The sequence below is a fragment of the Microtus pennsylvanicus genome, chromosome 20 (genome assembly GCF_037038515.1).
Source record: "Microtus pennsylvanicus isolate mMicPen1 chromosome 20, mMicPen1.hap1, whole genome shotgun sequence".
Taxonomy (NCBI): domain Eukaryota; kingdom Metazoa; phylum Chordata; class Mammalia; order Rodentia; family Cricetidae; genus Microtus; species Microtus pennsylvanicus.
The window spans coordinates 23,187,359-23,206,980 of record NC_134598.1 but is presented as its reverse complement, the minus strand read 5'-3'; the positions used below and the strand labels follow the sequence as shown (position 1 = coordinate 23,206,980).

The window sequence follows — 19,622 nt, the reverse complement described above, 5'->3', positions numbered from 1 at the left end:
GGAAGGAAGGAAGGAAGAAGCGAAGGAAGGAAGGAAGGAAGGAAGGAAGGGAGAAGCGAAGGAAGGAAGGAAGGAAGGAAGGAAGGAAGGAAGGAAGGAAGAAGCGAAGGAAGGAAGGAAGGAAGGAAGGAAGGAAGGAAGGAAGGGAGAAGCGAAGGAAGGAAGGAAGGAAGGAAGGAAGGGAGAAGCGAAGGAAGGAAGGAAGGAAGGAAGGAAGGAAGGAAGGAAGGAAGGAAGGGAGAAGCGAAGGAAGGAAGGAAGGAAGGAAGGAAGGAAGGAAGGAAGGAAGGAAGGAGGGAAGGAGGGAAGAAAGAAAGGAAGGATGAAAGAAAATTAGCAAAGTTACATAGATAATTTTAATATAATTGGGCATAAATAAATCACCAATTTCCCAATTAAAATGATACTTAATGTTTCCCATTGAATACCCCAAGCTTTCAGAAAAGAGGGGGTACTGAGTAGAACATAGACTAGTATAAAATTATGTTTCCACCACTTAGCAACTATCCGAACTCAGACAACTCATTTCTAAAATCCAGTTTTCGACTCTGTTGCTGTGTGAGAACTAGATGAGATAATTACTTAATGTTCTACTATACCTAGAACAAAAAGTACAGCGCTGAATATAAAGTAATACAACGTGCTAAAGCTTATAAGTACATCAACAGATACAATCATATATACCTTCTACACTTTTAAAAATAAAGGTTATAGGTGAATCTAGGCTGCTCTACAGAGCAATGTGTAGAGACTTGATTTCACCCAGAAGACTAACACTGACTATACATGCACACTTGTGGGCACATACAAAGACTCACAGACATGACATATGTATGTTAAGTCAGGATCTGATGGAAAGGAAACATACAATATGTCCTTTTAGTTTTTCTATGATCTCAATAATTTTATGTTAGAACCTTTAGGCTCCTCTGGAAGGACAGTGCAATATTCTACTTTGCTGAATTAAAGTGTAAACTGTTAGAAATGAGGCTAGAATATCTGGGGAAACATATAGAGAAGAAAATTCAGGAATGTTGGAGACGTATTTTGAGAATTCATTGCATGGCCTTGACAGAGTGTTGGATATGATGCAGGATGAAAAGATTCAAAATAGCACAGGTATCCAGTGTTTGGGGGAAGGTCTAATGAACCTGACGCTAAGACTTATGTAACAGTTTTATAAATGACGTGAGAATTTTGCACCCAACATAATGAAACCTTGTCAATCATCTCAGAGATCCAACTAAAGTCCAGGAGCATATATATATATATATATATATATATATATATATATAGAGAGAGAGAGAGAGAGAGAGAGAGAGAGATATCTATATATAGATATCTATATAGAGATATATATAGATATATATTGTTATTATAGCTTTTGGTGGGTAAATAAGACTTGTGGCTGCTGTTTGGAAGGGGCTGACTGGAAGAGTAAGTGGGGAAACATTCAGGGGAATTCATTCAATTCAAAATGCTTTAATGAACTTTTAATGGGTAAACAGGCAGGAATAAAAGAGCTAGCAGCAATCTTTTTGCTCATATTCATGTATATAAATGCATATGTATTCAGAAGAACTCTTCACTTTATTTGAAACAGAAATAAAAAGCCTATAATTTAACAGAAACAAAGAAATAGAATCCCAACCTTACCAGAAAGGCAATTGTTGCTGACATCCAGCTTTTCCAAAGACACAAAATGAAAAAGTGGCACAATTGTTGTTAAACTGAAAACAAAATATTACCATGATTAAAAAAATTAACAAGCATATTCTTGTTACTTTGTTTGAAGTACAACTCATTTATATAATGCAATTATATAATTATGAGAAATTATATACAATTATCTATAATTGTACAATACAATGCAGTAAAATTAAAACACTGAGTAATAGTATTTATTAAGAATGAAAGTAATCCTATTATGGAAAATCGAAGTTCATTTTTAAAGAGAATTTACCGTGGAACATTACAATAATGGCAGATTTTGATTCATTTAAAAAAGAAACTACCGTGGGATTGCTAATTTCAGCCACAAATACCATGGGCTTAGATGTATATTTGCAATTCAGTTCAAAACGGGTAGTTATCTGGTTATTACTTTGCTTAATACATTTATAAAGCTAGTTATACATAAATTACATGATTTGTTTTTCCTTTTTTAGTTTAAGCACATGGCCTAAATCTTTTAGGTACAAACTTGGTTTGGGGGGGTTACTATGATTATTTTATATGTAAATAAAATGTCATCATTCCTCCTTCCCCCCACATTTCATTATTTCAGGCCTTCCCTGCTACACTAGCTCAAACCTCTACATTGTTCCCTCCAAGTTGACAGCCTATTTTTCTTTGCTTATTATTGTTACACACAAATATTCAGGGGTTCATGTGTGTGCATCTGTGTGTGTGGGTGAACCACACTGGTCACAGTGCAACAATAAATAAATCATGAGGAGCCCAGCTCTAAAGAATACATCTATACCACCTCTACAGAATCTATGGCTCAGAGAACATTCTAAAAGGGTTCAGAAAGAATATAAGAGGCAGAATCGACTATGAAAGTTTTTCCTATGAATAGTCCCACTAACAAGTTTGGACTATTGGCAGTATCAACGCATGTTTTAACATGGAAGAGAAAATTTTACAGGGCTCCATTCCCAGACAAAATCTAGAGGAACTAAGGAGTGCTGGAAGAAGATTAAGCCTCTCCCAGGCTTTAGTCCCCTTATTCATTGTTCAATGCAGAGTTTTAGTATACGATATACTACATATAAACAACAAAAACCACCTCAACAGTTTATAATTATATGTGTGTGTATGCATACACTGACAATTTTTTAAAAAAATCACTTTTAATAAAATAACTGATTATTATGGCTTTAAAAAATATTTTAGACTAAAGTGAGTTACTATCAATATAAATACCTAACGTGCATTGTGCTTCATTCACAATTAGAAATATGAACTTACTTTCAAGCAAGAAATAATGATACTTAACATATGACATATATATATATATATTCAAGTAAATGCTGAGAAATTCAAATTAATTTTATCTTTCTGTCTCCCTCTCTCTTGCGTGTGTGTATGTGTCTAAACCTATTATAACTATTATTCTAAGGTCATGGGTCACACAGCAGCACTGTGGCTAAAAGCCTCACCGAGTCTGGCACAGACTAACCCTTGTATGCACCTTGACTCCTCCCTTGTACTACCCTGTTCTGCATTAGGAGAAGGAAAGAAGATACTACTGATGAAACCTATACGAAATAACGAGGCTGGAGGAAAATGCCGTTCACTGTCGTCACTCCTAAGCACAATATAACCATTCATTCTAATCCTGTACACTGCCACTCCTTTAAAAGAGTCTCATGGGTGACAGGGTGTAGAACAAAAATACTTAAAGAAAACATGAAAAAAAAGAGATGGAACTACAAACCCTTCTTTGTACAACCTAAGAATAAAATTGACTTAAATGTCACATGAATGTAACAGGAAACAAAGGAAGAAGAGAGGATAAACAAGTAAAAGGCAGGGAAGCAGGGGTTTGGTGAAGGAGAGGAGGAGGAAGACGGGCAAAATTAAAGCATTGTGGATAGATAATTATTTTATGTAAGACTTCATCTTACAGTGCTTCCATCCTGAACTTGTTCCTGATAATTTTACAGATATTAAATTTTGATTCTTCAAGGGATAGCATAAAAATACTTAACCAAAATTATGTTTGAAGTTCTTCTACATTTTAGTATTAAATCTTTGTCTTTCTGCTAAAATGCAATAGCGAGTAAATTAGTTCATTCTTCATAATGCAGTTACTTTCTTTTCTTCATAATATTTTGTGTACTTCTCAAGGCTACATGGTGACATATACTTAAAAACACCAAGAGAAAATAAGCAATATCATTCTAGAATTTAAAAACAGTATGCCTTTTTTTTAAAAAAAAATCACTTTAAACAATTAAATTTCTGCTGTGGTTAAATATCTCTGTAATATGCATTTTTATCTACTCACATACTCATTCTTTTAAAACCATGATTTGTGAATTTTTTTTATCTTTAATCAAGGAAAGTAGCTATTCATGCGTCTTTATGACTACCCATTGTGATGGTGGAAATCTGATCATAAACTCCTTTTACCCGTGCATTTATAGGTTTTCCCTTTACTGACATTTCATGAATATTTTTTTCAAGAAAATTCAAACCAGAAAGACAAAGGGACATTAGTGAGAACCTAATACGACTTGACCTTGTCACATTAGCCCTGGGCATTAAATGATATAACTTTCAAAGACGACAAAAAGAGCAAAGATTTGTACAATGAGCACCCCCAGTTGGGTAAGTTTCAACTCTGGCCCCACTTAGGGTCTGACTGGAAGTAGGGACAGTTTATCTAGCCAGAGAGTCTTCTGGTTAGAACTCCTCCGAGTCAAACTTAAACCAGTCACATGGCCTAATGAAAATTTAAAACAGAAGACTGGATGAAACAAGTATTCCAAACAATATTCGCTAAATACTTCTCTTTCTATGTGTTCCATTTGTGTGGAAAGAAGGTATGTGGATGTATAATCTCTTCCTTGTGATGGAAATAGTTACCAAAAGTCAAAGAAAATATAAACCATGTAAGAGTATCCTAATTAGACATCCCAATGTCTATACAACCGCATTTTAAATGTCTCCATTTTAAATTTATTGGACTCACATTCACTCCCTATGTGGATGATACTTGAACTTGATAGCCGAAGGTAGGCAACAGCAGCGCTTTGACACTTGGGAAGAAGTTAAGTCTTAGACAATGCAAAGATCTGCTTCATGCAAACTGACTGGGATGTCAAAGATTCAAACCACAAACCTGAACTGTTCTAGCTGAGTTTTAACACCCGCTATGTGGCTCTGCACACACTGCACAGACAGAACACTGTGACATGCATCCTTGCTAAAGAAATAAATCTGCTGAGAAAAGACTAAGTCCTGAGATTATTAAGCCATTAGGAAATAATTTCATTTCCTCATGTGCCTTCAGGTCTTCTGCTTTACTAACAGCATGTTCTGATATATGAAAAGGATTTGATAGTATAAAAATATGCTTAAATAATTGATAGTATTTTAAAATTCTATATGCTGTATTAATAATAATTATACATATATTTAATAACTCTATATTCATTTTTATCAGTATATAATGTACATTGACTGTGTTGCTCACATATTTCCACATACTTACCTGCCCCCTTCATCCTCGAACCCTTTTTCTCTATTCTTATGCTGTATATACATGCATTATGTTTTTTTATAAAATTACAAATGATGCTTGTCTTTTTTAGTCTGAATGACATTTTGTAAAGACATGATTCAAGTTTAATTTTTCTTTTCCAAGAAGTTTATAAAGGTTATAATATATGTGTCTCAATGCTATAGCTCTCAAAATAACAAGCCCCACCTTAGTATACAAATGTTTTATCGAAGTAAACAAAATTACAAATATTAAAAATTGGGAGCAATTATTCCAATGATCATTATTAAATCCAAGAACTGATTGGTGTAGTTGAATAATTCCTTGATAGGGGAATATCATCAGAGAATGATAAAGCCAAAGCTCATCATTACCTGTGATATTTTAACTTTGACAGAAAGAATATTTCATTGTAGGCTTAAAGCAGTCAAATAACTAAGGGCATTTTTCTTTTATAATTTTCTTAGTATAAATATTTTCTAGTGTTAGAAATATAGCTTGAGAACTACTTCTGTCAAATATGTATATTGTGCTCATTTGTGCACGGTTTACTACCTGTGTCCAATTCTTAATTGATTACTTCATTTTTGATTATATTTTTATAAAAAAAATCCTATATACTCATACAGGTCCAAAGTACATATGTGGTTTCACTTGAAGGAGCTTACTTCAAATTGAAACAATGTTTTGTTAAATGCAAGTCAGATTTCATAATTTAGATATGATTACAACAATCTAATGTGACTTTAAAATGTGTATTTAGGTTTTTTTTTATTTTCAAAGATTAATATCTCTGGGTTAAATCATTTTATACACACGTGCTTAAAATATGAACACTCCTTGGCAAAGACTGAGAGACATTATTTTATGGTTTATCAGCAAGCACATAGTTGTCCTTTCTCACTGGTCTTGTAAACATCTTGTAACTCAAAAAAATTAATTTCTTGTTAAAGGTAGTTCAACCATCTTTGTCCACGTCTGTGGTTAATAAATTAATCATATTAGATTGAATATCTTTCAATAAATCATTAAGCACAGAGAGAAAGAATGACACACATTATTGTGATATTTTAACTTTACACAATAATTCAGTCCAATGATATAGGTATTTATTTGATTGTCTCTAATGTGCCTATAGATGCAGGTACTCAGTTTATATTAATGTTAAGACATTTTAAGTGTTACTCCTTTACATCCCTGTGGAATTCAAATTTAAACCCATTTCAATGATTACAAAAGACAAGAAAATTGAGAGAAGATTCCAAAAACATTGTTTTATGACTTAATAAATAACATTTGAGAGAGTGAGGCATCCCTCTGTATTAAATTTCCTATATGTTATATTTTTTTGAAGACTAATTCTTTATAAACATAAACAAGACTGACCTGAGATGTTTCTACAGGTACGTTTTCGAATGAAAATAAAATAATTAGAATAAACTTAAAAATTTTACGGAATGCGTCGGGTAACTCAGACACTTCAGTTTTTAAACCTCTAGATAGTTATATCTGTATCTTGTGTGCTGATTTATTTTGATGCATCCTGATTTAATTTCAGGAATCCCAAGTTTTCTAGTTTATGATCATCATACAGCAATTTTAAATAACTATTCCTAAAATAAAATATATCTTTACCTGTTTTGAGAGATACTAAGATCTTGTAGTAGAGGCAGCCAACATGAAGAAAGTACTTCCGCATTTAAGATGCTGTTGTCATCCAAATGCAATTCTCTAAGCAGAACATGATTTTTTAAGGATGGAGGCTGCAATTAAATATATTTTATTACTTGATAACAGGCAAAATATTTTCTAAGCAAATTTAAAAGTATAGAGTCTACCAAAGCTTATGAGATATACATTCTGATAAGCAATAATATCTCAAAGCATATTATTATGAGTCTTTCAGTATGGATAAAATGCCTATTAATTTTATTATTTCTAATGTTCTTTACAAGAAGTTTTATGACAAAATGCAATTTAATCTCAATAGTAGACAAATGTGTTCCAACTTATATACCTAAGTGAGACTGAAATATTATGATATGCTATAGTTTAGTTTTTTGAGAATCTTGGCTTAAACTATACATATTAGACACCATAAGAAATTGGTTTTTTTTCCTAAGTGGATAAAAATATAAAATAATGAAAAGAGGCCAAGGAGCAGGAAAGATATTTAAGAGAGGTAGTAGAATATAAGAAAACAAGTATGAAAGGCCAGATGTTAGGAAGCAGGACAAAGGCAAGGAAATGGACCACAGGACTACATGTTGCAGATGAAAGTAAAGTTGTAGGAAAATATCATAAGGAAATATAATTAAAAATGAGCTTTTATTGACGGTATCCTTTTTAGGTAGATGAAGTTGCTCCCAGAAGCTAAGTGTTATTAAATGAAATTCCTAGTTCCAAGAGTGCTCCCATCTCCATATTGGTCCATAAAATATATGGGCAATTGCCACTGGTCTTTGTTAAATACCAGAACTAGATGGTTAAGATCTTATTTGATGAAGACTCCACCTTCCTTGGATGCATGACATAAAGAAATAAAACTGGAACTGGGCTGAACCCTTTGTTGCTGTCTAGCCTTCAGACTGTAATAAAATACTACACAGGCTTCTAAATTTCCCATTGAAGGAGTTTATACCATGTTTACTGTACCAGGCAGGAATTTTCTCCTGTAGAGGAAGCAATAAATTCAATCAGAGAGCAGTTGTTTACTCCAGTAACAGATTTGCCACTGTTGAACTACTGAGTTCATATCACTTGTCTTGTGAAAAGTACTGCATACAGGTGCACAAATGAATATGAGCATTGATGACAATTCTCCCCAAGAAGCCTGTATATTTGTTCAGGACTGAACAGCTGTGAGACTGGGTGGTACATAAACTTCCATCTACAGAAGATAATGATGGTATTTTGTTAACTAAACATGATGTGCCATTCAAAAATGACATCTCCATAACATATATTATAATTAAAATCATTATTATGTGTATTAATATATTCTAACAAAAACTATAAAGATAATTATCAAATATTACTGCAGTCAGCTTCAGAGATATTTGGTTTTACAGTGCTGACTGTATGTACTCAAATGATCAAAGTAGAGAGAATAAACTGGTGATGAATGCCCATCTGTAAGCTCTTCCAAAGCTCATATAACATTTAAGAAGGAGTCAAAGAATGTTGGGACTCGAGGGGATGAGGTGGACCATTTGGAACACTATCTTCAGGGCACAACACGGCTATTACATTCTTGAATGAACAGCAAAAGATGTCCTCTAAGTTAGATTGACAACACCTAATCACAGAATGCTAAATGCCCCATGAAGCCCTACCCTTCTCTGAAGATTTCTATGCAGTTAGTAATAGTGTTTAAATGTTCCTGGAAAAAAAAAACACCTAGCTGTACTCCTGTACATAGCATGAATGAAACTCATTGAGTTTCTTTCTCTTTTTCCTCTTACCCTCTCTCCATCTCTCCCTCCCCACATACAAAATAAATGATATAAGAGGGCAACAAGTTCAAAAGGGAAATAACTGGTATTGGAAGTGGACGAGAGAGTAATGCGTTTCTTGAATTGTGCTCATGTATGGAAATACCATAATGAAAATCATTATTATGTGTAATTAATATATTCTAACAAAAACTATAAAGAAAAAGGTAACTTGTAAATAATATACAGTTGTTGATTAAAAATAAAGAAAAATATTTAAATTGCTTTCAAAATATATAGTAGATATTTCAATTAAAAGGACATTGCATTGGTTATGGATATTAATTCCTTATTTAATTTACCTCTCTTAGGTAATTTCCCTGCAGCTTTACTATTTGGAGCAATCCACAAGGTCCTATGCCATCAACATCAGTAAGATGATTATGTGAACAATCCAAGTATACGACGGTTGGTGCTTCACAAAGACCTTTGGTGCTGATTAGCTGATTATGGTCCACAGTTAGTTGCTGAAGGGATTTCAAGGATTCTAAACCACCTGTAAGATAAGTTTTCTAATATCACACTTCTATTATACATTCGTCTTGAGACATAACATCACGCAAACTGTTTTTGGAGATAAATTCACATCTACATCTATATCTGTATTTTTTTAATGCCGTGTTTCCTTGTAAACCCAGGCTGGTTTAAAACTTGTGGCATAGTTCATATCTTGAACATCTTATTTTACCCTCTCAATTGCTAGGATTACAGACATGCAACACTATGCCTAGTTTTGCAAAACAGTGTTTAGCTATAAAGTTATATAAAAATTAAAAACAAAGAAAATTTTAATGTATAGATTAGGAAATAGGAATATTCAAACAAACAAACGAGGAAAATTGCCAATCTTAACAAAAATTTTATTTGAACTCAGAGTGGCAAATAACAATTTTTAACTTTTTCAAGCATTGTTGGAGACAAGATAAAAAAATGAAACATAAAGTTGCAGAAATTAGCTTTCTTTTTGACAACAGAAGCAAAAATGAGACAGAAGATACAACAAAAGCAGTTGGGAGAACCAGTTGACAGAGATTTTTGCCCCACCAGGTCCCATATCCGTTTAGTTCCAAATAAACACACAGAGGCGTACATCAATTGTAAACTGATTGGCCTATTTGCTCAGGCTTCTTATTAACTCTTATAACTTACATTAATCCACAATTCTTATCTGTGTTAGCTAGCCATGTGGCTTTGTACCTTTTCCGGGGAGGCAGTCACATCTTGTTTGTTCTGTGTCTGGCTTTCTTTGAGTCTGGGTGATTGCAGACTGACTTTTCCTCTTCCCAGAATTCTCCTATTTTCATTGCTCCACCTATACTTCCAGCCTGGCTACTGTCCAATCAGCATTTTATTAAAATGCAATTGACAGGCTACAAAACATTGTCCCATAGCACTTTCCAGCCCCCCCTTTTAAACAAGAATTATGAATCTAATCTCCCTTGTTTAATTTTCTTCCTGATCATTATTCATAATGACTTGTAACCAATGCTCTAAACAAAAAAATATATACATAGTCCATTTTTTGGTAACGTGGGTGTAGTTTTCTAGGCCACTTCCTGCTGATTTGGGGCACTGATAATCTTATGGGGACCTAAAGAAAATTTAGAATTATGATCAAGTCCTAACTTGAGTATACTGTGAGGCTTGGTCATCTCAGGCAGCAGTCTTGAAACTGTGCTGGATGCAGAACCCAGAGGAAACTCCAACAGAAGTCCTCTGAAATGTTGGATCATCTGGACCATCTGCTCCCTAAATCCACAGCCTCTTATTTTCTGTGGAAACAAAACTAAAACCTCTTCTCCAAAGTAACATAACTTTTGACTTAAATTTTGAAGTCAAGGCATTTAAAAAAATATATATGTTAGATTAATCCAGCAGCATTAATAATCAAAAGTCTTTTAGCAGCTGTTGCTCCTTCCTCAGCAGTCATACAAATTAAAGATAACACAATAATATACAGTATCCAGACTCCCTGTGTATTTTCCCTCTTTATATGGCTTTATTTTAAACTCTTTCATTTTATTTTTATTTTTAATTTTTGTCACAACTACTCTCATTCTTTTTTATTTTAAGGACTTTATCCTTTTTCTTTTCTCTCCCAAACCTACAAATATTTTTAAACACACCAAAACTGTTTAGAGTTTTTTTTTTTTTTTTGGTCTGAAACTATGTTTACTGTATCTCTCTTTTCCTGACCACATGAGTCTTTAATATGGCTAGGATTAAAGCTATGACTTTGACAGTTGGATCCAGCCCATTCCTTAGCTTTCTGAGAGTCTAGCCTCATGGCTAAGGTACTGGCTAGAGCCGTGTTTATTGTTACAACTCTGGAGTTTCAAGGTCCATGCTGCCACCAAGAAGCATGCTGTAGGCTATTCATAAACACCATTTAAGTGTTTGTTGGCAGGGCCTCTTAAAAGAGCTGCAAAGTTTTGCAGCAAAGGCTGAGTCAGGAAGCCTCTCTTGAATGAGATGCACCTGCCTCTAACAAAATTAGCAAACCGAGAAATTGCTGCTACCAAGAAGCCATGCTTAACGCTGTTATTTTGTGTCTAGAATTACTCTCCAAGCTCTCTCAGGTTTTAAGTGGATATTAGTTGGCCACGTGGACACCAATTTGTTGTAAGCCATGTGCTGGAGACTGACACCGGACCTGGTAAGACACAGACTTGTGGCGATACACAGATTAATAGAAATAGGCTAAATTAATATGTAAAAGTTAGCCAATTAGAAGCTAGAGCTAATGGGCCAAGTAGTGATTTAAATAATACAGCTTCTGTGTGATTATTTTGAGCTGCCAGGTGGCTGGGAAACAAACAAGCAGCTTCGTTACAACAGGAGAGGAAAAGGCAATTAGAATTGTGTGATAAATTACAAGCCATGGTTCATGTCAGGCATAGTTAGCAATAAAAGTGAGAAGAGGTCATTGTTTTGGTTGCAATGAAATCATTGGAAACCTGAATGATAGAGACATTAGTAGCAATATCGAGAGAAAAGTAACGGTACATTGGAAGGTAAAAAGAACAGGCATAACTACTTATGTGGGTTTTCAGCAACGGAGAAAAGTTTGTTCAGATGACCTACAGAACTCTGAGCAATTCTGCTTTCATTATCTTTATGAACACACTGGCTCACGGTGTCCCCTTGTCTCTATATATCTCAAAATGCCAGTCAACAATTTCTGTCTCAGATATGCGAACCATAATTCACATTCTGTCAGTTTGAGAGCAATTAGGTTCATCAGCAAATATCGAATGTTAAAATATACCCCATGTATCTTATTGGATTGTCATGGCTTAAAATTAGAATTCAACAGCAACACTAATTTCAGAAAGCTCATAAGCTGGTGGAAATTAAACAATGCTCACCTGATTGACCAATGGGTCAAGGAAGAAATTAAAGACTTCCTAAAATTCAATGAAAATGACACACAGCATCTCAAATTTATGGGAAACAATGAAAACAGTGTTAAGAGGAAAGCTCATAGCACTAAATGCCTACATGAAGAAGGTGGAAAAAATCCCATTCTAGTGAGTCAATAGAACACTTGAAAACTCTAGAACAAAAAGAAGCAAACTCACCAGGAGGGCAGGAAATAATCTAATTGAGGGCTGAAACCAACAAAATAGAAACAAAGAAAACAATACAAAGAATCAATGAGACAGACAGTTGGTTCTTTGAGAAAATCAACAAAATAGACAAACTTTTATCCAAACTAATCAAAAGGCAGAGAGAGAATATCCAAATTAACACAGTCAGAAATGAAAGGGGGACATAACAACAGACACGGAAGAAATCCACAGAATCATCAAGTTGTACTTCAAAAACCTACGGTATTCTTAACGTTAAAAAGCTCTTTAAAGCCCCCAATCCTGGAATGTATGCTTGAGCTTAAGCCGAGTGTGTCTACTGCTCATGGTACCCGGTCCACAGAATATATGGATCAAACATTTTAAATATCCATTTTAAAGAATTGTCACAGCAATTAGCCAACCTACAATAAAACCTGTCACCTGATATAAATAGCAAAGCTAAAGATGTGAAAGTAGCCAGCAAGCTTTCAATGAATTCAATGTTAATATCCAAGCTCTCAGTTCTTCAAAGATGTTTATGTCCACAATTTTTTCACGACTATCTACACATATGCTCAGCTGAGCTTGAGAGTTTTAATTTCAGTGCAAAGTCCTCAAGGGTTTTAAATTATCTATAGAAATAAGAAATATTGAAGAAGGAGTCAGGGCACTCATCCATATTGTGACTTTTCGCCACAATTTTTTCATGAGTTAGTTGAAAACCTAAGGTCAGCTTTTCCTCAACTTGTAAACCTGGGCACTGACTGCATTTCCAAAGGTGAACTAGTGCCATCTAGCGGATCCAAATGTTTATGGTATAATACTGAAAACATTTCTACATGCTAAACATTAGAATTTTTACTTTCTTCCTCAATAATTCAAACACATAATCTTGATGTATTCCCGTCGCGTCTTGCACAATGACTATGAGTCTTAGGTTCAAAAGTTGTGTGGCAGGTGTATTATGTGATTATATTGTAATCTCAAAAAAAAAAAAAAACACACTCAACAATAAAAAAATAGAATGAATTCCAAACCTGAAATCCTGCCTACATCATGTACTAGCAGTGTGACTTCAACTGACTTACTTCAGCATATGGGTAATGTTTTTTTTTTAAGTATGTGAAGGAAGAGAAGATTCATCTGTAACTATTTCATAATATCTACATGAGAAGAGAATTACACAACTAACGTACTAGGATAAAGGCTACTTATTTCTGCTACATTAAAATCTATTTTCCTATAAATGATACTTATAAAATTTTTTCATAAAACATGGAGTTATTTTCAAAAACAATATAAATTTAATGTTTCTGTTGAAATCACTAAGAACTAACATGAAAATGAAAGAATACTTGACTATATATCTGAATATAAATTACCTATTTTTCATTGGAATTGCCTATTCAAAAGAAAACTATTTCAATAAAACATAAAATCCTAATATTGCCTGCAAGCCAGTTTTAGAAACTTTAACCATCAATGTCAAACTTCCATTCCAGGGTTGTTTCTCCATCTAACAAATTGAAAACAAATGTTTTCCCAATTTTAGGCAAAAGAAGACATCAGTTATAAAAATCATATGGAAACATCCCTATTTAACTGCATTCCAACCAAACTAAACTAAATTATGAATGGAAAATTCGAGAAAAATAAAACATCATTCAAATAAAAAAGAATAACTAAATGTCTGGTCTGATAAAAAGTGAATTTGCTAAAGATCACTTGATCAGTAAGCATTTGTGAGCTAATTCTGAATATGCAGAAAAACATTCCAGAGCATGTCACATTCTTCTTCAATGGAAATATCTTTGCAAACAGTGCCAAGGATTCACAGAAACTTAAAATCACGGTTTTTTTTGTTTGTTTGTTTTGTCTTTGTTTTTGTTTGCTTGCTTTCATTGTTTTGTTTTCTTTTTGGGGTGCTTCAGGGGTAAAGGAATATGGGGAAGCAGAAAATGAGTGAAATCGGGGTGCAAGATGTGAAACGCCCAAAGAATCAATAAAGAAGTTAAATAAAAAAACATAACAGTACCCTTTATATTACTACACAACTTCTACAAAAGCACACACTAAAAAATTTGCTTATTTCTTAACTTCACTAACCACAATTAGTATGTACTTCATTAAGCTGAAATACTAGTAGTGTAATTCAATTAAGATTTAAATGTATATCCCATTAGTGATAGTGAAAACTGTATATTCCCAGAGATACTGCATGTAAATGTATTTTAATATTAAATTTAATAATAATAAAAATCCAGTTTTATAACTTGAGTTTACCAGCACTTTTGTTAAAAGAGTACCTCTTACTTTGAAATTAATTTAATTATTTCATTTGCCACTAAAATGTTGAATTGTTTAATTTGTAGTGAATTGATTTTAATATCTAATGAATTGATTTAAAAGATTAATGGTAATATTACTATTGTCCACTTAAATCTAAAGGAACACAGATAACATTTATAATATTTTTATAATATAAAGATTATTTAAAGTGAACATTGCTTATTGCCTACAGCAAAGACAGAGAGGACTTAGAAAAGCATCAGCAAGCAATTAAATTTGAAACTAAAAATATAAAATAGCATGGTATCTCTGCCAATTTTACTTCACCTACTTAAGAAATATTATACAATGGAATTGCAACTTGCTGACTTCTAAATACCAATCCATCTTTGTGCTCCTTCATGAGAGTTCTTAAGAGCAATATATCATCCAAATGACAAAATCGATCTTTTCCCATAGCTCAACCAGAATTTCTAGGCTGTTCTTAAAGATGAAAAACAGACTCCACTGGTCGTCAGGAAAGCACTTGCAAATATACACTCTTCTCGTACTCAATAAATAGAGCAGTCTCACTACATCCAAAAAGACAGCAAAGGCATCCTAGGCTTGTTTTCTCTGTACTACAGAGATACCTCAGGCACATCAATTAAAGCAGTGGCGGCTTTCACATACATCTGACAGGAAATCCAGTGCTTACACAAATTCCCACATAGCACTACTGCCAATAAAAATGGCGACTCTAATAATTCTTAAAAACAGTGTCTGTTTTTGCTCTTTTTGGCTTTGCTCTAGTACTCTCGTGTGTGCCCACACGGTAATATACTATTAATGCTGTTGCCTCCATTTTTAAAATAATCATCATTCCTATCTGTATTTATACTAGAATTTCAAAACAAAACAAAAATGTAACAATAATTATTTGTATTTGGGAAAATTCATGGGTGTTTGAACAGTACAAGTGAGAGTGTCTTTGTGATAGAAACTTTAAATATGGATCAAAAAGGTAGGCCCAAATCTAAACTTTATGACTATAAATATCTAAATCAATGATACTTGAAACATTTTAAAGTAGAAGGTGATCCAGAGGAAAGAACAAAAGAAAAGCCATGAAAGAAAAATGGGCTTTAGTTTCAAGGACATTTGAGAGGCAACTATGGTAGCATAATATTCAAGGCTGAAATTCATAATAAAAATAACAGTCTTCTTTGAAAATGTAGAAATTCACAGTCTCAAAGAAGAAAGCCAATGCTATGCAAAGCAATGTGTTGCTAATAATGATGTTATTAACATTATTATTACTAATAATAACAGCTGACATTTAAAATATCACAACCCAACCAGTCTAAAACCAATCAGCTTAAATGAAATAACTGAGATACATCTTATAGAATAAAAATTGTCTCCCAATGAAAAACAAAAGTTGGTCATCTTTTCAAGGCCCATAAAACATGCATGCTAGTGAAGAAAAAAAAGTATTCATTAGTACATCCAATTGTGAACAATTATAACTGAGTTACAATAATAACTTATTGCTTTATTACAATAATAACCAGATAAGACCTCTGGTGCAGTAATGGTACAAATGTTATGGGAGTAACCAACCACTTTCTGATAGAATCTAAATTCTTTTCCACGAGGTGACCACCGGATACCACAAAAGAGATTACAGACCTGTGGCTAGATTGGTCAGAAGAGAAGCTATCACTAAATGGATACAATAATAAAACTATGACTTATTGTTGTCCTCATAGATCAGAGTATCTTTCAATATTCATCATAAAAGCTTCTTGCAGGAGATGCCAATTAGCACAGGAACCCTCAATTTGTCAACTTATAGAGATGAAGAGACCGTGGAGTGCTCAGCCCTAAATAGGAAATACATATCACACTTCTCCCAAAAGCTCAGAGCCAGAAAGACTATAAGAGCCACGGATAGGAGATAATATTAAGGAAACAGTATTTTCCAGAAACAACACGGCAGGTGCACATAGAAACTCACCGTGATTGCAACAGTATGCAAACGCTCAAACCAAACAAAAATCACACACAGATGGGGGAAGCTGGGCATGAAATTCCAGAACAAGCTGCAGAGCTATTGACATTGGATAGCTACTAGGGAAGGGAGATTCAATGATTTTTTTCTTTATAATGTATCTCCTAGTACGTTGACAACATAGCAGGGAAGACCCTACCCCGGGACTGGGTAGATGACGAACAGCATCTGTGAAGAAGTCTTGTCAACGCAGCTGAAATCCAAGTTGATCAAACCCTTGTATCAGGCTTGGGGGAGCAATTTTACTGACGCGGCAAGGGAAGCACATGTACAAAGCCAGGAGAATTATGACATACTTAGGTTTTGCCACAAATGAATGCAAGAGCATAGCAACTAAGAGGATTGCTATAGATAAAGGACTTCAAGATTTTGATAAGTGAAAAATGTTTATGATCCATGCTTTTATTCAAATAAATGTGATGCTTCTTGAGAAAATAAGAATATAGGATCACATATTATTGGTTCATGCAAGGAATCATTACTAGGTTTACTGGGTGCAACAATATTCTGTGGTTAAGTAAAAAAAAAAAAAAGAACCATCCCATTCACAGAAACTGTTTTTTCAAACGTGAAGACATAGAATTACATTTAAGGACTTTTTTAAAAACAAAAACAGAAATAAGAAAAACTTAGGCAAGCACTGAAAATATGTAATGAACATGTACAGTTTCTGTCGTATAATTCTATTTTCACAAATGTTTTAAGATTTCCCATATCAAAGGAAGAAAAAGCAAATATAAGCAAACACACAGAAGGAATGTGGAGAAATCTCAATAGAACCTGACCTGCATGGACTTATCTCCTCAACCTACTCCACTCCCACCAGATACGTCTATGTCAGTCAGGATTAATAGTGACTAGGATGGAAGAGGAGGTAAGGTGATATCTGTGGGGGTGAAGCAGACATTTAGCTATTTGTAGAGCTATCGGAGCCAAACTTTCATCAAGTTCCCCAACTTTTGACAAACCTTGACTCTTTATTAACTGTTCAGTCCTTAACAGGGGTCCTTCAGTATCTGACGTTAAATTTGCAAAAAAAAAAAATTAAATATTCTTTATCCTCTCCTTCAGTGACTGGGATTACAAGTAGGTCCCCATACTCATGCAGCATTTACATGGGTTCTCTGACCCAACCTCAATCCTAAACTGGAACTGCAAGCATTTTAACCCCTGAGCATCTCCTTCACATCTTCCCAGGATTGTTTACAGGGGCTCTGGAGATCAGACTAAGGTGTTCATGCCTGCTAGTCAACACTTTACCAACTGTGACATCGCCCCAGCCCTCAGAGAGGCTAATTTGAAAATGAATAAATGAATGAAAAAAATACAATTATGGAAAATAAATGCTGAAATATTAAAATTGATCTTACTGATTCGAGTGATTTTGTTATGTGAAAGCTCGAGGTTTTGTATACTCGTGCATCCATCCAAACCATGAATAGATGTCAGCAAGTTATTATTAAGAAGAAGGACACAGAGATTTTCCAGATTTTCACAATTGATAGTCTCAATGTGGTTTTCCTAAAGCAGAGAAAGAGCAAATACAATAATTTTATTTCAATATTTTATAAATATAATACTTAATCCTTTCAAAATATTAAGGTTGAGATACAATGTCTAAATCGACATATAAGTCTCTAATTTCTAAACTAATCATGCAAATAACTATACTATAAAGAAGAAAAATTAATACACAAAGAAGTAGCTATTTATACATTGGCTTAATTGTCTTTAAAAATATAGAAGATAATATAAAAAATATTTGAACAACCTAAATAAGCACAGTGGAATATTAGTCAATTACGTTGTTTGTGTTTTCAGATGGGTAAGGTGGTAGTTAACTGAGCCCATGCTCACCATGATTCCTGAGTGGATGGGGAGGGGCAGACTTCTCATTTTACTGTGCATCTCTCTGACTTGTAAGGACCGTGCTTCCACAAGTGTATCTGAGGAAGGGCACGGAGAAGCTGCTCGTCCACCATGCAAAATTTATGAACTGATGGCATTAACTAATGAGATTCTGTGGTCTTTGGGATGTGAGCCTATTTTCTAATCATAAGGAAGACACTGGGTGGCAGATTGTGAAGGAACATGAGCTGGAAAATCTCGTAGAAACCAGACAACCTAGTATCGGCACACATGTGGTTTCTTCCCACATGAACTCACAGCTCAGCCAATGAAACACTGGGTGACATGACATAGGTGCTTGATGACTGGATGAACGCCCACTCTTGGAAACAAAGAACCCCTAACAGTTACAAAATGGTCTAACCTTTGAGACCTTCTTATCAATAGCCAAAAAAAGTAGGCTTTTTGGATCTTCTCAACCCAGCTAATATGTGAAAATTATAAAAGAGACTAAGTTACATGGTATAAAATGTTCAGCCAAGCTTGGCTGCAGAATCACAAGAAATCCCATGATGCTTTTATAATATTATTTTAAAGATTGTTGTCATTTGCTACAGTCACCACCACATTTAAAAAGCAAAACCATTCATTACTGACTCAGAATATCCTCAGCCTATCTACTCAGTCCCCTTAGGGCTATGGTGCTTGCTTTAAACCTCATGCATCAAGCTATTTTATTACTTCTTCAAAATCATCATAGCTGAAAGCAAAACATGCAGCTAGTTAGTATCTATTGTATGGCAAATGCTAAAAACAAGCAACTTGCCTGCGCATCAATGTATTTAAGGTTTTTGCAGTGGTTCAGGCCATGCAGAGAAGTTAAGCCACAGCGTCGGAGGGACAGAAGCTGAAGATTTGGGCACTCTGCCAGTGTAGAGATGCTACAGCCGGGCAAATCCTGAAATGTAATGGCTGTGACCTAGAGATTGTAAGGAGACTATGATGAGCAACACTGTGGACCAGCACAATATAGATTAGCTTTGCAGGGTTCTCAAAAATTCCCCTAAGGAACTGTATATGTAGAATCCTACCTTTTTTTAAGAACTCGATTTTATTCTACCTATCTGGTCTCG

The 19,622-nt window shown here is 34.3% G+C and overlaps 1 protein-coding gene across 1 annotated transcript in view; it reads right to left on the bottom strand.

Moving 5' to 3' along the window:
- Lrriq1 (leucine rich repeats and IQ motif containing 1) overlaps positions 1 to 19,622 on the bottom strand; it is a 123,937-nt gene that overhangs the window by 85,080 nt on the left and 19,235 nt on the right. The window contains exons 8-12 of the mRNA XM_075954236.1: positions 19,316 to 19,468; positions 18,012 to 18,162; positions 9,030 to 9,223; positions 6,869 to 6,996; positions 1,657 to 1,730 (exon numbers count right to left, since the gene is read on the bottom strand). Of these exons, the coding sequence (XP_075810351.1) occupies positions 1,657 to 1,730; positions 6,869 to 6,996; positions 9,030 to 9,223; positions 18,012 to 18,162; positions 19,316 to 19,468 (700 nt within the window). The remainder of the gene's footprint in view (positions 1 to 1,656; positions 1,731 to 6,868; positions 6,997 to 9,029; positions 9,224 to 18,011; positions 18,163 to 19,315; positions 19,469 to 19,622) is intronic.